Source organism: Rosa chinensis, chromosome 5, assembly GCF_002994745.2.
Source record: "Rosa chinensis cultivar Old Blush chromosome 5, RchiOBHm-V2, whole genome shotgun sequence".
Classification (NCBI taxonomy): Eukaryota; Viridiplantae; Streptophyta; class Magnoliopsida; order Rosales; family Rosaceae; genus Rosa; species Rosa chinensis.
Genome location: NC_037092.1, coordinates 45,364,328 through 45,385,763, shown reverse-complemented (window position 1 = coordinate 45,385,763; position 21,436 = coordinate 45,364,328). Strand labels below are relative to the sequence as shown.

Sequence of the window (21,436 nt, the reverse complement as noted above, 5' to 3'; positions counted from 1 at the left end):
GTGTAAAAGGAGAAAAAGGAAAACGAAAGTTACTATTGCAACTTTCGCATTTGGTGTCCGATTTGATCGTGCCATAGCTTTCCGGAAAGGATTCGCGACAGGAACAAAACTCGTTGCTGTGCCACGACGTGTGGGCTTTTTCGGGCTTTCGGGGTGGTTTAGGGCCTCAAAATTGCATTTTACTGTTTTTCAGAATTTTCGGTTTCTTAGTTTGTTTTGGATTTGTTTTATTTTTACTCGTGGGATTTAGGGTTTTATTGTTAGTCGCCCTACGGTTTCTTTTCTCATATATAAGCAGCCTTAAGCAGCTGCAGAACCCATCTTTTCATATTATCATCAATCAAATAGAGAATTTTCTCTTTTATCTCTGGTGGACTCCAGAACTCTTTGTTTAGGTTTATTGCTTGTAAACCTATGTTACTGTTCCGACTGCGTCAGATGGTATCAGAGCAGGTCTTCCCTGTCTCTCCTATTTACCTTGGTAGCAATGGGTGAAGTTACGAAAACAGATCTTGATGCTCTTACCGCTTCTCTTACCGCAGTGTTTACCGCTGCCATCAACACCATGAACAATCAGATTGGAGAAATTTGTGGGTTGGTGGGAGAACGAAACAACAACAACATTAACAACAATCGGAATACAGGCGGGGAAGGAGGCCAACGAGTTCGGGCTCCACGTGGTGAAGTTGTTGATAATGATTTAGAATCTGAGTCTGAAAAAGAAATTGTGCAACCTGAACAACAAGGACAAGTTGACCAGGATTACAAAGTCAAGGCTGAAATTATTCCTTTCTTTTTAGGCAGCTTGGGTGTGGAAGATCACTTGGATTGGCAGCTTCAGGTGGACAGATTCTTTGAGATTATGGAGGTGCCTGAACACAAGCAGGTTAAGCATGTTGCCTGGAGATTGAAGAGTATTGTTGCAGCTTGGTGGGATAAGTTGCAGAATACTCGAAAGAAGCAGAGGAAGTATAGCGTTAAAACATGGCGAAGAATGAAACAGCGGATGATGGAAAGATTCTTGCCAGATGATTATGAGCAGATTCTGTACAGGTTGTATATTGAATGTGTCCAGGGAACTAGGACAGTGGCTGAGTACACCGCTGAGTTCTTACGTTATTTAGAGCGTAATGAGCTAGGAGAAACTGAGGGCCAGAAGGTGGCTAGCTATATCAGTGGGCTGAAACCTTTCATTCAGGAGAAAATTGGGTTGCAAACTGTGTGGACTGTGGCAGAAGCTTCAAATCTAGCATTGAAGGCAGAATTATTAGAGAAGCCTTCACAAGCTTTTTCTTTCCAGAGATATAACTACCAAAGGAGCACAGATTTGGTAAACGGCTTAATTGACAAGGGTAAAGCCTTAGAGCAGAATACATGAAGTGCTTCTAGGGCTTCCAATCCCCCTTCTAAAGGGAATGATAGTTCTAGCAGTTCTAGTGGTGCTCCAAATAGGGCCCCAAACCAGAGGCTTAATAATCATTAGGCCAGGCCTACAACAAAAGTCTGCTATAGATGCAACAAGCCTGGGCATAGATCTAATGTGTGTCTTGAGAGGAGACAAGCTGCTCTTATAGGTGAGTATGATGAAGATGAAGAAGAAGTTGAAAGAGGTGACGATTATGATTGAATTACAAGAAAATAAAAACCGTATAGGGCATAAGATGAGAGCCACGAATTCACTTTTAGGCAGCCTTGAACGCAAGAACCCCCCTCAAGATGGTACACGGCAAGGCTTGATGAAGATGGATGATGGTGTGCACGGTTTTTGCTCTTGGAGGACTTCGGAATTTCAAGATTTTGTGTGCTAGGGTTTTGGCAGAAGATGGCGCTGTAGAGTGGTCTTTTTCAACGTTTGCAGAAGCCCTATGTGTATGTGGAGCACCCCCAAGATTCCTTTTCCAATTCTGCTTTGAAAACCTCCCTTAATTGCTTGAGGATTACTCTGATTGGTGCACAATTAAATTTCCAAGCCATAATAATCTTCTAAAAATCTTGAGGAATCATTCTAGGACTCTCCTTCATATTTGCAGCAGCAATAACCTCCCAAAAATGCCCTGGAAATCCGTCCAAAGAAGAATCTCGGCCAAAATGCCCTGTTTTGACTAGGATTCAATTTCTGTCTCTGAAGCTTCCTTCTTGGACAAGGAACGACTTCTTTTTGCCGAGTTTCTGGATGTTTCTTGACTCCCACGTACTCTATCACATCATATCATCTAGAATGATCAATAAGCTTCTGGAAGAACTCCAAGAAAATCGCCGGAAAAGATCTCCCAAAAAGCTTCGTGAAAAGCTGACAGTTTCTGCCTTATCGGGAAGCCTAGTTTGTGCTTGATTTCCTGCTTCCTCGTTGACACTTTTGACCATTTCTTTAGCTCTTGTTGAAGTATAACATCATGTCTTCAATGATCGCTGGCCCTTTCTGCAAACGTGCATATGGAAGGATGCAAGAATTGCTCCTCAAAACCGTTCCCAAAAAGCTGATTCTGAAACTGCAGTTTTCTGCTTTGCAGCAACTGTTTTGCACAATGATTTCCGTCATCTTCCCTTGTAATTTCTGGCCAAAAGGTTGATCAAACTTAGTCCTCTGAATCAATACTTCATGTTTCATGGCTTCGTTGCTCCCTTTCAGCTCTTATTTCTCTTGAATCACTCCACAAACTACCTAAAAGAAAAACAATGTTAAAACAGACTTTTTAAAGGAAATAGCTAAGAAAAGTGTAAGGGATTCACACTATATTTATCATATTTATGCTCCTATCAAATTCCCCCACACTTAGCTTTTGCTAGTCCCTTAGCAAAATCAAAACAAAGAAAATAAAACAAAGACTCAAAAGACTCAAAACAAACTATGCCTTCAACATTGTTGTCTCAAAAATCTCTTACTTTCATAGCATCAAGATTAGCACGCAACCAAGAATCAATCATAAGTAATTCGAGAGTTAATTAAAATATATATTTCACATATAAACATGTAAGACACGGATGTGACAATGGTGGTGGGTGGAGCTCAGCATGTATCCAACAAGTATGATTCAAACCTCACAGGATTTACCACTCTTTCTTCTCTCAGATCAAGGCTAATGCTTAAAAGCTTTTTCACTCAAATATATGTGAGAGATGATAATATTTTCGACAAACAAAAAGCTCACATATAAAGAAAGAAAGGCTATGTCGAAATTTATATATATATATATATATTTTTTTTACGATCTCATGAAGGATACCAACTACTTGCCAGACGAACCGAACTATATGCTCAACTCTTGTAACCAATCTCCACAGATCAAAGGCTGCCCATCTTAAGGATCAAAGAGGTCTTACTTTAAGGTTGTAATGAGGCCAAGGTTTAGGGGTTTAAAGAAACGAAAGGGTAAGGAAAAATCACAAAGTGTTCTAAAAACCTAGTGGAGCTTTCATTGAAGTATTGAGACGTCTTCTTTTAGCTACCAAGGCATCTTGCAACGTTCAACTTCATGTGTGTCTTTATTAAGGGCCGGATGTCATTGTGTTAGACCCTTGCTTCATTTTAACATTCCTTCGAACACATGTGAAATAGGACAAAGACCAAATTCATCGTACTTAGGTCTTCACTTCAAAACAAACTCCTTATCCACATTGGGGGGACTAAAATCCATAAATACTTGGTTAAGTATTAGATTTCCTGTCGTTCATTGTAGTAGGTTGCAGAATGACTGAGTACTAAAATGGATTTGGTGAAACTAAGAATGTCTTTGTGCACACTTCATTTTTGCTACATCTGATGCAGCAGCTTTTCTTGTTGTTTGAACATTGATAGTCCAAGTGGGAGATTGTAAGACTTGATGACAGGACCCGCCCCGAATTACACCCTGAAATCCGAGGTGGTCCTGTGGGGCCCACCTTAGGGATAACTCTACCAAAAATTCGGCAGAGTCATCTCTAAAATGGACTACCCAAAAACCTGTAAAACACACAAAACACTTCAAGCAAACCAACCTTATACTCCTCGAGCCACCCTGCTCCCAATTACCAACAACTCCACTATCACAAAACACTAAACTCAAAAATACTAATCCCAAAGGTTAATCAGAGCAAAACTACTATACACAGGGATATAAAAGAAGAGTAAAGGATCAAGCGATCCTACACTGCGGAAGTAGTGTCAACTATGCCTCAAATGTCATGTACGCCCGACCTCCACTAATTCGCCTGCAAACTGGGCATTAGAAACCGAAAGGCCCAGGGGAAAGTAGACGAAAAACGTTAGCGTGAGTGGACAAAAATAACCAATTTAAAGGAAAAAGGATTTCATACCACTACAAAAAAGAATTCAATTTGCCACGGCGCAACGCCGTCGCGGAAAGTCAAATTGCCGTCGCAAAAGACCAATGGCGACGGCTAGGCGACGGCAATTTTGCCGTTGTCGTTGAGGGCGTCGCCATTGCTATTTGCGACGGCAATTACGCCGTAGCTTGAAGTTTAACGACGGCAACTATGCCATCGCAAAGGTCAATAGCGACGCCACCTACCGCAACGGAATTTTTGCAACAGAAACAATGCCGTCGCAAAATGTGAATTATTAATTAAAAAAAAATCTTTTCTTTTTTAACAAAACACATACAATTGACATTCTGTTTGATTACTTGATTATGCAAACAAGATAATCTATAAGTACGGAGCCAACAAAGTCTCAAACGATAATTAAATTTGAAATACAAAGTCTGGATAGATAATATTTGAGGTATGATTATAGATATACAAAAATGCACCAATATTTGAACCTTAGCTAAAACTAGGCTGCTCGCCCATGCGATGCTGCCAATTTCTGTTTGATTTTCTTAAATTTTATACAGAATCTAAATTTACTAAAATTTCATATCACTCTGGACTTTGTGCCAACAGGACTTTCGGGATGGTTGATTTCCAGGATATCGATCCTTTCCCTGAGAAAGTTGAAAAATGTAAATCAGATAACTAATTCAACCATATTATCAAAAACTCTTTAGCCTCTGAACCAGCATCAGAAAGGAAATATTAACTGTAAATTAGAACTCAGCTGAGCTACAATAACAACAATCCAAATAAAGCAAGATCAAACCTTCACTCGCAAACAGATAGAAAAAGTAGATAGTCCATACCATAAGTGAAGCAAATGATCACAGCACCCTCAGCTGGATTCCTTGAAAATTCTGGTTTCTTAACCCCATTGTCTACCTCACTGGTTTTCAAAAAGAAAATAAGTTAGTAATTTACAAACCAAAACTACAAAGAAATTAATAACTCGATCATGTTTGAGTAACAAATCACCAATCTTACTTTGTAGAACCAATGGGCTGGAGATTCATCCATAACTAATATACTATCAAATACGAGAAGGACATGAAATAATGTGCGCCTAGCTACTTTGTTCTACTGGCAATATTATTGCATGATCCAATCTAAAGAAGATGTGAACCATCGTGTAAGCAGTTTACATTTTGAAGGCCAAAAGATCCAAAAGATCCGAAGCTCATTTGTATCAGTTTTTGCATATGATCATATTTACAACCATACAACAACTTTTGTAAATATGTAGCAAAACAGAAACTGAACAGATATTAGCAACTTCATTCTAGTTCGAAGACTGGAGAAAGATTACAAACCTGAAATATGTGGCTGTCACTTATTTCAATATAATACAGAACCATGCAAAAGATTAACAAATACATACAATTCAAGTCTAAATGCAGTACTAGAGCAGACTTGAACACCTAAATCACTGCCTTTAAATTACAAGCAGATATTTGTTGGAGTTCAACTCTATGGTATTCATCTTGTGACATGGTATATTTCCCACTTTTCCTACTTGAGGTTGGCAAGAAATTAAAGAAAAGAAGAGAAATTTGTATATACAGTGATGTTCATCAACAACTTAAAACACAATGTAATTTAGACACGAAACAACAAAAAAGAACACCTATTCTTCATTCTTCACAGAAGGAATTTACCTATCATTGAAGATTTTGAATCACTACAAATTCAGTATATTATATACAATATTCAAGGAGGTAACTTTAAGGACAAAGTTTGCCAAGATAGAAAAACACTCTATTAAAGGACTAACATGCTTGCTAAAAGATATCAGAACATATATAGAACTTCGAGTTTCTAGTATTACGTACCTTGATCGATCCTTTCCTTGATAAGTACACTGGCCAACTTAATTGAAACACAGTCCCTTGAAATCAAACAAAAAAAAAAGGAAATTTAATCACCTTAATCAAAACAGTCTCATTACACCCAAAAAAAAAAAACACATACTGTGCAAACTTTAAACTCAGCAACATACTAAACAGAACTAAATAAACTCAAATACTGTTAAAAGAATCTTAATTACTCACAAACTTTATCAAATGCTTAAAAGAAGATAAATTGGCCAACCATTCAAATGAAAATACTTGTACAGAAAGAACTGAATCTTTTAAATGCTGTTTGAAGAAATACAAACCGAAGGCTCTATTTTTCCATGAATTTACAATGAATTTACTGCACAGGATATACATCTTTAATCAAAAAGGTAATTATCAAGTCAAAGGCAAAAAGAACACTAAATCTGCCAAGCCTAAACTAAATTCCCTTTCTGGGGTCTAACAATATCATGAAAAGATCAAATCATATTCCTAAGACTACCACCATCAAAGATATGATGGTAACAACAAATATTTAGATATTATAAATTGCAAGTCTGAACCAATCAAATACTATTTTGATTCACTGGACTCTAATCAAACAGAATTGCTATAAATAGTTCCTAACAGAAAGAAACAATTATCATCACATATCCCCGAGTCTAATCGAACAAAATTGAAGACAACATCATTAGCGCATAGTAGGAAACTGATCAATATCCAGCAAAGGTCTACATAGTGAAAACATTTATGAAAAGCATATACAAATTAATGAAAAATTTTAAATCCTTAAAAACAAAAGCTATCCCTTCAAGCCACTCCAATGAACTACACACATCAAACTAAACGGCAAACAAAATTTGCAGAACATAACAAATCACATCATTTGAAAACTAACAACAGCAGATAATTACGTAAAAACTGCACCACATAAAAATTCAGAAAACAATAAAAGCAAAACAGCTTCATTCCAAATCAAACCTGTTCTAGTTTTTCAGGGGCTGTTCGCTTAAACTCTCACGTCCCTTAGGTTACCTGAAAAATGGATTCACTTCTTATACAATAAGATCAAGTAGTATAATCATATGAAATCACAGAAGACATATAAAAATTAGTCAAATCAAGCAAGCCACTATCTAATGTCTGAGAAATTCAGAAAAAAATAACCCAATAAAAATAAGAATCTAACATAACTTAAGAAATCTCTATCTTCTAATTTTTTCAATCAACCATCAAAATTGCAAAGTGCAGGACAAACAAAGTACTCAAAAGATCACAATCTGTATCAGTCAAAAGGCAAAGTCTAGAACATGATCCTAAACTCAAAACTATAACCAAAATTGGAGAAACCAAAACCTAAACTCAAATTCAACTTAGAAGACGTGACTCGAATGAATAACATGACTAAACTTGACAAAGATTGCCTCTTTGGAAACACATTCCTAATAAAAGTTTTGACACTGTAGATTACAGATAGTGAAAATCTTTGCTTCTTACAGTAGTAACAATTAATATGCTGCCGCTGCTTATAATATCATATTACCAAATATATATATATATATATAAATATATAATCCCACCATCACATCCCTATACGTTCTCATTATGATCGTCATATAACACCAAAGTTGATAAAAAGTTCTTAAGTTACCAAAATTGATAAAACCATTCCACTCAAATACCTATATCTCTAACCCCAGCACAAACAAAACTAAAAGAAGAAGAACACAAGAGCAAAAAACACAATTTCCGAACCTGCAATCCCTACTCTCCAAACCAAACTCATATCTATTACTCCTCTTCTTCCTCTACCATTTGAACATAGCACTGAACCACATTTGGAAAAAAAATTATATTGCTATTACAATACTTAAAGGCCTCGGCAGATACTAAATCTTAGCCAACTCTTCAAAGCATAAACAGAACAAACTCAGAATCAAAACTCTGAAATTACATAATCAAATTCAATCACCCAAAAAAAACCCAATTCAGTAACCCTAACCGTAAAAGCTAATCAAACCCAACACAATAAAACTCAATACCCAATTTCCGAAACACAGAGTCAATAACATGAATGAACCCCAACAAAAACGAAAAAAACATACAAATCTGGGAAACAATACCTTCGATACAAAACGCTTTCTCTCCACCGATCTAAATCTTGCAGACAGATTCGACACAGATCTTCTTTCCCCTCGCAGCAAAATGAAATCACCACTCTCTCGGTTTCTTTCTCTCTCTCGGTCTCTTTCTCGCTCTCTCTGTTTCGAAATCACCACTCTCTCTCGGTCTCTTTAGACAAAAACCCAACCTATCTTATCCAGAATTTGATATTAGATTATGTGAAAGTTCACATAATATGAAAACCCAATCAAATTAACAGAAACTTAAACGAACCCAATCAAATCAAAACCCTAACCTTTTCCTTTTTCTCACACTTTTGCTGGGTTTTATAGAGGACGCTTTCGAGGAACGATTGGTTGGTAGATCTTCTGGTAACTCGCCGGATTTGACCTAAATAGGCGCATTTGGTCGCGTTGCATTCTTCGCGATTTTGACAGATCGAGAGTGGAAAATAGCTGAAGGAGGTGATGGAGAGAGAGAAGGAAATCTGGAAGTACTCATCGGTATCGGATCGAGACGGAGTCATGAATTCAAAGAAGAAAGAGGGCAGAGCAGTGAAAGAAAGAAGAGGGATTCCAAGAGATTCAGATGTTGTTAGCCTTACAAGTTAAAAGAATACAAAGTATGAGAATAACATAAAAGCCACCCAGACACGACGGCAGCTACTTTGCAGTAGCAAACTTTTAATATCTTGCTACGGCTATTCTCGCTGAAGTAGACCAACAGTGGCTCCCAAAGACCAGAGGCGACGGTAATTATTACGGTCGCAGATATTTCGCACAATTGCGACGGAAATTATTTTGCCGTCGCGAAAGAGGAGGCTTTGGCGACGGCATTTTTACGCCGTCGCAAATTGGTGAAGCCAATTGAATTTTTTTTTGTAGTGTACTTTCCCACATTTATTCTCTTTAATAACCGATGCATGCAACAATAAAAAAAAAAAAATACATTTAGCTTTAAATCCAAGAATTCCAAAACGATAAATTGACTAGCCTCGCTAGTCACCACATTCGAAAACTATATCGTAAAACTGAAATCTCATTTCTCAAGAAAATACGACCAGCCCCGCTGGCTACAGTGAAAATCGGACTAGCCCCGCTAGTCAAGCAACGATAAAATATGGGGAAGAAGTTTCACCATACAAAAGAAGGGAGCCTCTTAGGCTCGGGTCGGAGTGTCGCACACTCTGGAGCATCCCATGCTCTGCTCTTACTCGCCCACAAACACATAGTAAGCAGGGAGGAGTACTAATAGGCTAGCTAGCAATATAATATATATATATAACGACCCAGGTATGGTGAGTAAAAACTAATAAAATCTCATAAATCCTTAAGGCTTCCCCATGTCCCACGAATAAGGAAAACACGGGTACGATTCCCAACCGCACCCGGAAATTCTCGTAAAGTCATATAAATTAACAGCGTGTCCCACACGCTAAATAAATAAATAGGTTGTCAATGAGGCATTCCCAATGCCAAAACCAATGATCAAATAAATAAACACGAAAATAATTCCATCGAAATCCCATTTCGAAAATCTTTCCAAAAATCTCAAATCCACGAATAGGAATATAATATAAATAGCATAATTCCGGAAATCACCTCGGAAATAATTCGTCGAAAATCAACCTCAATTATAAATTCGAATCCGAGCATAACAACTTGATAACCGAAACTCACAACCGGTATAAATTATAATTATTCATGAGAATCATTATTTAAAAGCAAATCCATAAGATCATTTGCAATCCACTTTATATGCTCGGAAAATAATATGTTAATAAAATAGAACAAGCTTTAATAAATAAATGCATGCATCACTTATTTAAAACAAACGTCCACTCACAGTACTATTGGGCAACCACGCAAACGAGTTCCTTCATCTATCCGTAGCTACTATCCACGCAAACAATTATATTTCCATAAACGGTAATCCGATAAAATAATTACGAACTTAAACGAAATCCGAAAATCCCTATCTCCAATACTTCTCAAATTCAACCCAAATCTCTTCCACAATTCCAATTCCTCAATTTACATATTCCATAATGAAAACGAGGGAAATCCAACGGCCGGATTTCCCATAATTCCACCACAAAACTCCAAACTTCGAAAATTCACAAACAATTCCAAACTCCTCCAAAATTCACCAAACTTCATATATAAGCTCTAAGATAAATATAGAATTTAACTAGCTAAAAATTGAAATTTATAAACTACCCTAGCCGCCGCTACCGCCGCCCACAGTGGCGGCGCCGCCGCCACCATCTCCGATGGCCACCAAAATTTGACAGTAGCACCTTCTCAACACACTGATTCAACTTCTCAACTACAACATTCCCAAATAACAATTAAAAATGGCCGAAATCGATCGATGAACATAAACCCAGAAATCCTCAAGAACCCTAGAATTTCAATTCGTCGATTCGGCATCTACACAACAAATCGTGATACAAGGCCATAGGGGAAATGATCAGTGATGAAAACCGAACCTTCGACGGAAAAATGGGGACCGGAGGTGGCCGGAATCGCCGGAAATCGGCAAAAGTTCCAAACTGCAGCCGGAGGGGTTTTGGCTTCGATCCGTGGTTTTCCGGCCAAATCGTGGAAAACCAAGGTTGCTAGGGTGCTCGGAGGGAGGAGGCGCTCCTCTGGTGACCGGTGGCACGCCAGTTGGTGGCCGGAATCGCCGGAAATCGATGGGAGGAGAAAAATCGCCGAACCGGAGAAGAGAGAGCTCGGGGGGGGAGGAGAGAGAAAGAGGAAGGGTGGGTTTCCGGAAATGGAAACCTACCCGGGGTAACTTTCTATTTTTATCAAAATTTTACCATGAACAGTAACTTCACATTTTTGGCCATAACTCTCGCATACGAAGTCCGATTTTTACGTACCACATATGCACGCGCTCGGTTTAACGTCCTCTACAACTTCCATGAAGAACATTTTCTCAAATTTTGACCCGAACAAAAAGTCAACTTTTAGGGCCACTAAAAGTACTAAACCGAAAGTAAAAGTGAAAGTAAAGGTCGTTTACCGTCCAAATGACTAGTAAACACGTGGATTTAGGTTCGGGACGTTACAATCTCCCCTCCTTATAACAATTTCGTCCTCGAAATTTCATACTGTTAAAGTAGAGGTAGCACACATGTACTAATCTGCAATGCAACATCCTCAACGAAGGTAGTACTCAGATCCTAACAAAGTGGGGATGATATCGCACGATCGATATGCAAGTCTGCTCAACTCATGCAGAAACTAACTTTAGATCTAGTCCAAGAGGTGGCCAAATAAAATAAGGGAATCGACATATAAAGAGGAACAGTCCTCAAGCAGAAATATGACCAGTCACTGTAATCTTGAATACCGCATAAGGAATAATCGTCTCGCCCGTCAAGAAAGCCAAGATGTGGAAATAACGATATAACCCACAACCAGAATGAACTTCTTTTCATAGTCTCCCAAAAGACTAATCAAAACAATATCTCATCCAATGTTTCCAAAACCTTGAAGCTTGTCGACTTATCCTTTGTCAAATTTTTCTCTTACAAGCACAAGTCAACTACTTTGACAACCCCAAAGATTTTCCTATAATTCCAACTACTCAAGCAAATCAAAACATGCTTATAGTTCAGATAGCACGAGGTATTGACGTCACAAGCCACTTGACTGGAATAGACGTATTCATAATCTTGCATATAACTCATACGGTGAAGAACCAAACCGTTCACCAACAACATTGTTATAAGTCATTGACCCCACACACAATACCTTTTCCAAATTACACCGGTGTTAATGGGAGCCAACACGATTAAGACATCACAACATGGTTACAGAAACCCAAAAAGTCCAAAACAAGTAATTTATTAACTACCACACATCACAACACTTCATTCCATTTATTTATATAAAAAATTTATGATCGAATGTCGTTCACTTAAAGGTCCCACAATTGTCAAGCATAACAAAGGGTAGCCTCGGACAAACCCATAAGTTCTTAAGCAGGTAGGTTATGGAACTACTACACTTCCTCTTTGCTACTCAGACAACTGACTGGAACATTGATCACGCCTTGAAATGACATTCCCAGTCACAAGAAAACTCATTTAATAGTTATCCCGCTGGCCACACTTATAGTTCTCAAACGGGCAAATTAGCATTGTCCCTCGAAAACTTCTTATAACTATAATGTGGGGATAAAATTCTTCTAAATCACATGCATTCCAAGGAGTCTACCAATTACCAATGTCTAAAATCGAAACTGCTCACATTATGTACTACATCTTCCGAAACCTGATGCAAAGCAAAATCCATAAATATTCGCTCAATTCCAGCCCAAATATTCAAATCTAAGAGGAGATACATCACACCAAAGTTGTTCTTAGCTGAGGCTACACTTCTTAGTCATAGGTCAAAAATTTAGTTGAATCCATGTCAATCTCGCTGGCCTCTACGCCACAAATGATAATTCTACTTTGTATGCCAATATAATTCTCACCACCGAAAACAATACTTGATTGGAATTCCGATCAAACTCAAATAAAATAGCATCCCTTGTTGACTCAACAGTTTTAAAGTATAGATATGCCCTCAAGCATTACCAATAACTCTTAGCCACTGCTAAGCAAAAATTCGTAAAAACTCTTTTGCTCAAAACAACCTGGAGAGAAAGTCGAATAAGTGCCCAAATAGAAAAACTCACAAAGTCACTTAATTAAACAAATAGCACTTGTGTACCACAGAAACGGAGTCTACTTCCCAAGATAGGAAAATATGATATCGAAGAGGTTCATTGTCTGATGTTACAAGAATCAATGGAAATCAGTTATGTCAAACCGCGTTGAACTTGCAAGTACTAGAATATAGCCAACTCCTTTTATTTAACTTAAGGCCAAAACTGATAAACAACAATTGCCCTTACCAAAAAGAGGATAAGATAACCACGAATCCACTCCTCAATCGACGCTTAACTTATAAAATTTCAGCTACAACAAGAATTCATATGACTTCCCTGTGCTAACCAAAATTGCACCAAAAACTTTCCAAATCTTCTCACTAAGAATTATTCCAATAACATAACTCAATCATAGTAGCTCAACAAGTAGTACTTAAATATATATTGAACCCATGATAGAGCATAAGCCCAATCAATTTATTTCAATTCAACTCCTACTTCCTGTTCAAGTCGTCTTAACTTTAGATAAGTGGTGACCGGATTTCACTCATACCAACAACTTCCTATACATTTCCAATTAAAGGTCACCAGGGTGGCAAAGTTCGCTCAATTCCTCCAAAGAAATCCCTTACACATAATCGATTCAAGCAATAATCAATCCCCCAAGGTAGCTAACACAATTCACAAGATCTTTCCTTTATATAATTCATAGGACACCCGTCCAACATCTTGTAGCACACCAAGCGATATCTGGATCCGAACGCGGTCCCACCACAATAAGGATCCAATTTGCTCAAATAATCATCACTGAAGTATGTCACTTAAAAACATGCTACAATACCTTCCACCCAAAATAACAAGAGTCCTGATCAAACCTTGACTTAAAATATTTCCGGAGCTAACTGAAAACTTATTTCCTTAAAGTTATTCCACCAACCGCTAATATCTTATCACAACCCATCCGTCAGGCAAAACTTTCACCAAGAGCCTATCACAATTCAACCTTCAAGGCTCCATGATTCAAAACTCGAATCAGATTCCGTATCACAAAGTAATTCTGTTTGAACTTCTAACAACACCGAACTATGTCACTATCACTATTCCCCAGATTTACGTACAACCGTTTCACTCATAAATGGATAAACAAAAGAATCCATTTGCATAATACCACATACGAAGAGTTGATTCCAACTCTCCCAATTATTTACCGACCAAAACCGTAACTCTAATATAAAACCTTAAACATTCTTCCGATTCTCGAACTTCAAGCACATAACTGCAAAAACCCACTCTTGTTAATCTCCCTACTCGCTACCATACAAGACTCAGATAGACAAAACTATAAGTCATGATATCAAAAATCAATCTCTTTTATTTCGAGCAAAACTATGCTCATACCCCTTGGTTAGGTCAACGACCCAAAATGACAATTCCTAAAAATCTCGTCCTACTTATATCTCTCAATTACTGTCATCACTTCTCACTTGCCATCATCAGTGACCAAAGTCACTTGAAAACAAATACTCTAGCCATAACAACCCAGAATAATTATTCAATTTTCTCTGTAAATGGTTTCCAACACTGAGGTTCCCAAAGAACCACCAAAAACTTCCAATAATATTTCAAATGTTACTTAACAACCAATCACATCACAAAACATCTTTCCCGAAACTTGGTTCAAAGTCAAAACCACCATTATTACCAAGTCCATTTCCACCCACAATTCTGATTTCCGAAGCAATCATATCATCCAGAGACAGCCCAAAGCTATTGTCGCTCGTCTCAGACACTCAAATACAACTCGAACTCTGGTTTCCGCACCTTAATCCCTGCCCCAACAACCTTGTTGGCATCAAGGAAACGACAACCACAACATTTTCCTCGAATCACATTTCGTAGCACAACTCGAAACTGTAGAGTAGTTTTACTCTACCATCACCAGGGATAGGCGCAAGGTAGTTAACCAATCAAATACGCAAAGAAAACCCTAGGAGGTCGGCGTACAAGAGGCATAGTACCAGAAGAAAACCAACTAACTTTGTACCTTACACACTTGATGAATACCACAGCACCGAAGAGCACACGATGGGGAACCGCTGCAGTCGGGCCATCACTCGAGAGGTACTGGGCAACACCAAGTATATAAGGTAACAGAATAGAAACGAGTCTACAGAACCTAACAACCTAATGCTCTGATACCAAATTGACAGGACCCGCCCCGAATTACACCCTGAAATCCGAGGTGGTCCTGTGGGGCCCACCTTAGGGATAACTCTACCAAAAATTCGGCAGAGTCATCTCTAAAATGGACTACCCAAAAACCTGTAAAACACACAAAACACTTCAAGCAAACCAACCTTATACTCCTGGAGCCACCCTGCTCCCAATTACCAACAACTCCACTATCACAAAACACTAAACTCAAAAATACTAATCCCAAAGGTTAATCAGAGCAAAACTACTATACACAGGGATATAAAAGAAGGGTAAAGGATCAAGCGATCCTACACTGCGGAAGTAGTGTCAACTATGCCTCAAATGTCATGTACGCCCGACCTCCACTAATTCGCCTGCAAACTGAGCATTAGAAACCGAAAGGCCCAGGGGAAAGTAGACGAAAAACGTTAGCGTGAGTGGACAAAAATAACCAATTTAAAGGAAAAAGGATTTCATACTTTCCCACATTTATTCTCTTTAATAACCGATGCATGCAACAATAAAAAAAAAAAATACATTTAGCTTTAAATCCAAGAATTCCAAAACGATAAATTGACTAGCCTCGCTAGTCACCACATTCGAAAACTATATCGTAAAACCGAAATCTCATTTCTCAAGAAAATACGACCAGCCCCGCTGGCTACAGTGAAAATCGGACTAGCCCCGCTAGTCAAGCAACGATAAAATATGGGGAAAAAGTTTCACCATACAAAAGAAGGGAGCCTCTTAGGCTCGGGTCGGAGTGTCCCACACTCTGAAGCATCCCATGCTCTGCTCTTACTCGCCCACAAACACATAGTAAGCAGGGAGGAGTACTAATAGGCTAGCTAGCAATATAATATATATATATAACGACCCAGGTATGGTGAGTAAAAACTAATAAAATCTCATAAATCCTTAAGGCTTCCCCATGTCCCACGAATAAGGAAAACACGGGTACGATTCCCAACCGCACCCGGAAATTCTCGTAAAGTCATATAAATTAACAGCGTGTCCCACACGCTAAATAAATAAATAGGTTGTCAATGAGGCATTCCCAATGCCAAAACCAATGATCAAATAAATAAACACGAAAATAATTCCATCGAAATCCCATTTCGAAAATCTTTCCAAAAATCTCAAATCCACGAATAGGAATATAATATAAATAGCATAATTCCGGAAATCACCTCGGAAATAATTCGTCGAAAATCAACCTCAATTATAAATTCGAATCCGAGCATAACAACTTGATAACCGAAACTCACAACCGGTATAAATTATAATTATTCATGAGAATCATTATTTAAAAGCAAATCCATAAGATCATTTGCAATCCACTTTATATGCTCGGAAAATAATATGTTAATAAAATAGAACAAGCTTTAATAAATAAATGCATGCATCACTTATTTAAAACAAACGTCCACTCACAGTACTATTGGGCAACCACGCAAACGAGTTCCTTCATCTATCCGTAGCTCGCGACATTGCCCTGTACACAATTATATTTCCATAAACGGTAATCCGATAAAATAATTACGAACTTAAACGAAATCCGAAAATCCCTATCTCCAATACTTCTCAAATTCAACCCAAATCTCTTCCACAATTCCAATTCCTCAATTTACATATTCCATAATGAAAACGAGGGAAATCCAACGGCCGGATTTCCCATAATTCCACCACAAAACTCCAAACTTCGAAAATTCACAAACAATTCCAAACTCCTCCAAAATTCACCAAACTTCATATATAAGCTCTAAGATAAATATAGAATTTAACTAGCTAAAAATTGAAATTTATAAACTACCCTAGCCGCCGCTACCGCCGCCCACAGTGGCGGCGCCGCCGCCACCATCTCCGATGGCCACCAAAATTTGACAGTAGCACCTTCTCAACACACTGATTCAACTTCTCAACTACAACATTCCCAAATAACAATTAAAAATGGCCGAAATCGATCGATGAACATAAACCCAGAAATCCTCAAGAACCCTAGAATTTCAATTCGTCGATTCGGCATCTACACAACAAATCGTGATACAAGGCCATAGGGGAAATGATCAGTGATGAAAACCGAACCTTCGACGGAAAAATGGGGACCGGAGGTGGCCGGAATCGCCGGAAATCGGCAAAAGTTCCAAACTGCAGCCGGAGGGGTTTTGGCTTCGATCCGTGGTTTTCCGGCCAAATCGTGGAAAACCAAGGTTGCTAGGGTGCTCGGAGGGAGGAGGCGCTCCTCTGGTGACCGGTGGCACGCCGGTTGGTGGCCGGAATCGCCGGAAATCGATGGGAGGAGAAAAATCGCCGAACCGGAGAAGAGAGAGCTCGGGGGGGAGGAGAGAGAAAGAGGAAGGGTGGGTTTCCGGAAATGGAAACCTACCCGGGGTAACTTTCTATTTTTATCAAAATTTTACCATGAACAGTAACTTCACATTTTGGCCATAACTCTCGCATACGAAGTCCGATTTTTACGTACCACATATGCACGCGCTCGGTTTAACGTCCTCTACAACTTCCATGAAGAACATTTTCTCAAATTTTGACCCGAACAAAAAGTCAACTTTTAGGTCCACTAAAAGTACTAAACCGAAAGTAAAAGTGAAAGTAAAGGTCGTTTACCGTCCAAATGACTAGTAAACACGTGGATTTAGGTTCGGGACGTTACACTTGATGTGGACTTATCAATATTCATTAGGAACTACAACAACTAAGTTGCATACCTTACAGAATAAGCAAATAGACATTCCTAGTATTCATTGGTTCCATGATTGTTGCCTATTGATATCAGTACTAATTAAAGGTTACTTTGCTAATGAAGTATACCTATTTGCATATGGAACACGAAAAGGTTGGCCTAGATGTAATAGGATTAGGAAACCTTTATGGGAGGCACCTAATTCTTAAAGCCTATATATGGACCTTGATCCCTGCTCTAGCAATCACACAAGCATTCAAGTTCTCTGCCCCATTACTGAGATTGCATTCATCAGATTGCTCAGAGGAGAAGATCAAACATGTCCTATCCAGGTTTGTATTCTTAATTCAATAGAGCTGCATATGTGAGTGTGTTCTTATAGTTGAGTACAATGTATATTTATGACTATCTGTTTTACATCTTACAATTAGTATCAGAGCCATTGTGCTCAATTAAGAACCCAAAATTGAAAACAAAATCGTTTAAAAAAAAAAAAAATTTCTTGTCTAGAATTTTGGTTGGGCCTCGCTTCATTACTGAAGCCTGAAACCCATTCAGAGACAAGCCTAAGACCCGCTTTTGTAAAACCAGCCGTCAGTTCTAACTAACCGTTATCCCCATAACGGTCAGCCCCAAATTTCATTCCCAAAATTCTGGGTTCTTCGATGGTGATCTCGATCATGAGTTTTTCCGCCTAAATTCTTCTTACAACTAGATTGGGATCATGATTGAAGAATCCTACAAGCTATAATACAGGTCTTGGCTTGGCCTCTCTTCATTGACAAGAAGGATGTATAGTATCTGGGTATGCTTTCGTACTGCTGAAAACAAAATTTGAAAGGAAAACAATTATCAATTCAAATATGCTTTATGTTTCTTTGCATTGTTGACGCATATAATTGATTATTGTTATTAATTAAGTTAGTGTGTTTTGAGTATTGTTCTTCTGCCTCTTCTATGAATATTAGATGCTCACTGTTTTATGTTTTTCTCTATATTCAGTATATTTAATTTCTTGTGAAAACGATCTAACAAAACTCAAGACACATAAAACTTCAAATATTCTCTTGATCCAGTTTGATCGTAATTCTTTAACCAACTGTATTGTCAATAGCAATCTTTTGAAAAGAACCTAAATTAAACATAAGTAATGGGATCAACGCCTTGTAATATTGAATCTAATTGTCTGTGTCTTTGCTCCCTTTAGGAGGTTTAAACATTCACATCTCTTAGGTTCAATATTAGCATATAACAGAAGATTGAAATGCATTCAGTGGTTGTTAGAGGTTGTTCTTCTTGCCACTCCAGGTGTTGACATAATCTAATAAACCTATAGTTGTTTTGATGTTCTGGTTATATGATTCAGTTAGTGTCTATATGTCCTTTGCCACTCTAGGTAAGGCAGACACCTTATGCATTTTGGGGGCACTTCAGTTTAATGCCATAATTCGAATTAATAATTTTTCATTACTAAATCTGGAACTTTTAATGTTTTGCTACAGCCATGAACCTCCCTTTAGGACTTCATCAAATTGAAAACTTGAATGGATCAAATTTTAAGCGATGGAAGCAAGACATAGAGCTGCATCTAGGCATGATAGATTATGACCATGTCCTTAAGGAAGACCCACCAGCTGAACCAACACCTACTACCAGCAAGGATGTGAAAGATAGGTACCATCAGTGGCACAAACACAACAGATTAACCCTAGTAATCTTGAAGAAATTTATGACAGAAGCTGTGAGAGGCAGTATACCCGAGTCTGAATATGCTGGGGAATATTTCAAAAATGTAGAGGAGAAATTTAAGGTGTCAGATAAGGCTGAGATTGGAAACCTGATGAACACCCTCATTACCATGAAATTCGATGGAGTTGGAAGTGTCAGAGAGTATATAATGAAGGGTATTGATGTAGCAGCAAAACTCAAGGCCCTTAATCTTAACATAGAAGAAACCTTCCTGGTACATTTGCTTTTGAATTCTCTGCCTCAACAATATAGTCAGATGCAGTCTAACTATAATACACAGAAGGAGAAGTGGACTATGAATGAATTAATTTCTATATGTGTTCAAGAAGAGGATAGAATTAAGAAGGGAAAGAGCATGGGAATCAACTTTGTCAGCAAGCCTCATTTTAAGAAAAAGTTCAGCAGCAAATCAAACCAATCAGGTGCCTCATCTTCTAAAGTTTCTCAGGGAACTTCTCAGGGGTCTAGCAACTTTAAAAACTTTAAGAATGGTTCTGTGAAATATTTTTCTGCCGAAAGCCTGGACATGTCAAAAAGGATTGCAAGGGTTTTAAGGACTGGCTTATAAAGAAAGGTAATAATTTAAAAACCAAAACTGTTTTTCATTTAGAAAATAATATTGTCAGTGTGTCCTCTAGTTCTTGGTGGTTTGATACCGCTTCACCGATACATGTTATTACATCTATGCAGGGATATCTAAGAAAGAGGATCCCAAACAAGGATGAAGGTAGGATTAGCTCGGGGAATGGCAACAGGGTAGCAGTTAAAGCAATTGGAGTAGTTCGATTAGTCTTTCCTAGTGGTTTTACCTTAGATTTAAATAATGTATACTGCATACCTTCTATGCAGAGAAATCTAGTGTCAGGATCTCTTTTTGTCAAAACACATGGTTTTTCTTTTGTTGGAAATAATAAGGGATTGGATTTTTTCAAATTTTCTGATTTCATTGGTAATGCATCTCTTGTTGATGGTTATTGGCATTTAAATTGTAAAAATTCACTTGAAGTATTTTTAACAGAGAAAACTGTAGGGGTTAAAAGATCTAGACATAATGAAAACTCAGCTTTTCTTTGGCATAAAAGGCTGGGGCATATTTCTAAAGAAAGATTAAAAACACTTGTGAAAGAAAACATTCTCCCTTCATTAGATTTCACTGATCTTGATATATGCATTGAGTGCCTTAAGGGTAAAACAACTAAATCTAGGAAAAAGGGGTCAGTTAGGAGCCAAGAACTACTGGAATTAATTCACACTGACATTTGTGGTCCGTTTCCTCATAAAACTCTTTGTGGAAATCAGTACTTTATTACCTTTATCGATGATTTTTCAAGGTTTTGTCACATATTTCTTATTTCTGAAAAATCTCAAGCTTTAGAAGTCTTTAAAATATTTAAGGCTGAGGCAGAAAAGCAATTGAATAAAGTAATTAAAGTTGTTAGATCAGACAGGGGAGGTGAGTTTTATGGTAGACACACTGAGGCTGGATAGAATTTAGGACCTTTTGCTCTTTATCTTCAACAGTGTGGTATTCAGGCTCAGTACACCACGCCAGGGACACCGGAACAAAATGGAGTTGCAGAGAGGAGGAATAGAACGTTAATTAACATGGTTAGAAGTATGATTTGTAAGTCAGGTCTTCCTAGATTTTTGTGTGGGGAAGCACTGCGTACAGCTAACTATATTTGCAATCGAACTCCTAGTAAATCAGTGGATAACAAAACACCTTTTGAATTGTGGTTCGGAAAAAAACCTAGTTTAAATCACTTTCATGTGTGGGGATGTAAGGCAGAGGCAAGAATTTACAATCCTAAGGCAGGGAAGCTTGATCCTAGAACCTCGAGTGTTTTCT

At 38.1% G+C, this 21,436-nt stretch overlaps 1 protein-coding gene and 1 long non-coding RNA gene across 2 annotated transcripts; one reads left to right on the top strand and one right to left on the bottom strand.

The window, feature by feature from the left end:
• Positions 1–4,861: 4,861 nt before the first annotated feature.
• On the bottom strand, positions 4,862–6,188 carry LOC121049089. Its single transcript, XR_005799296.1, has 3 exons — positions 6,141–6,188; positions 5,118–5,197; positions 4,862–4,922 (listed from the first exon to the last, which is right to left on the bottom strand). It is a non-coding gene; the product is annotated as an uncharacterized LOC121049089 (long non-coding RNA).
• Positions 6,189–18,504: 12,316 nt separating this feature from the next.
• On the top strand, positions 18,505–20,577 carry LOC121049036. The gene is made up of 3 exons (XM_040505451.1): positions 18,505–18,643; positions 19,341–20,161; positions 20,278–20,577. The coding sequence occupies exon 2, from the start codon at positions 19,343–19,345 to the stop codon at positions 20,153–20,155; it is 813 nt and encodes a 270-aa protein (XP_040361385.1). The 5' UTR covers positions 18,505–18,643; positions 19,341–19,342; the 3' UTR covers positions 20,156–20,161; positions 20,278–20,577.
• Positions 20,578–21,436: the final 859 nt, after the last annotated feature.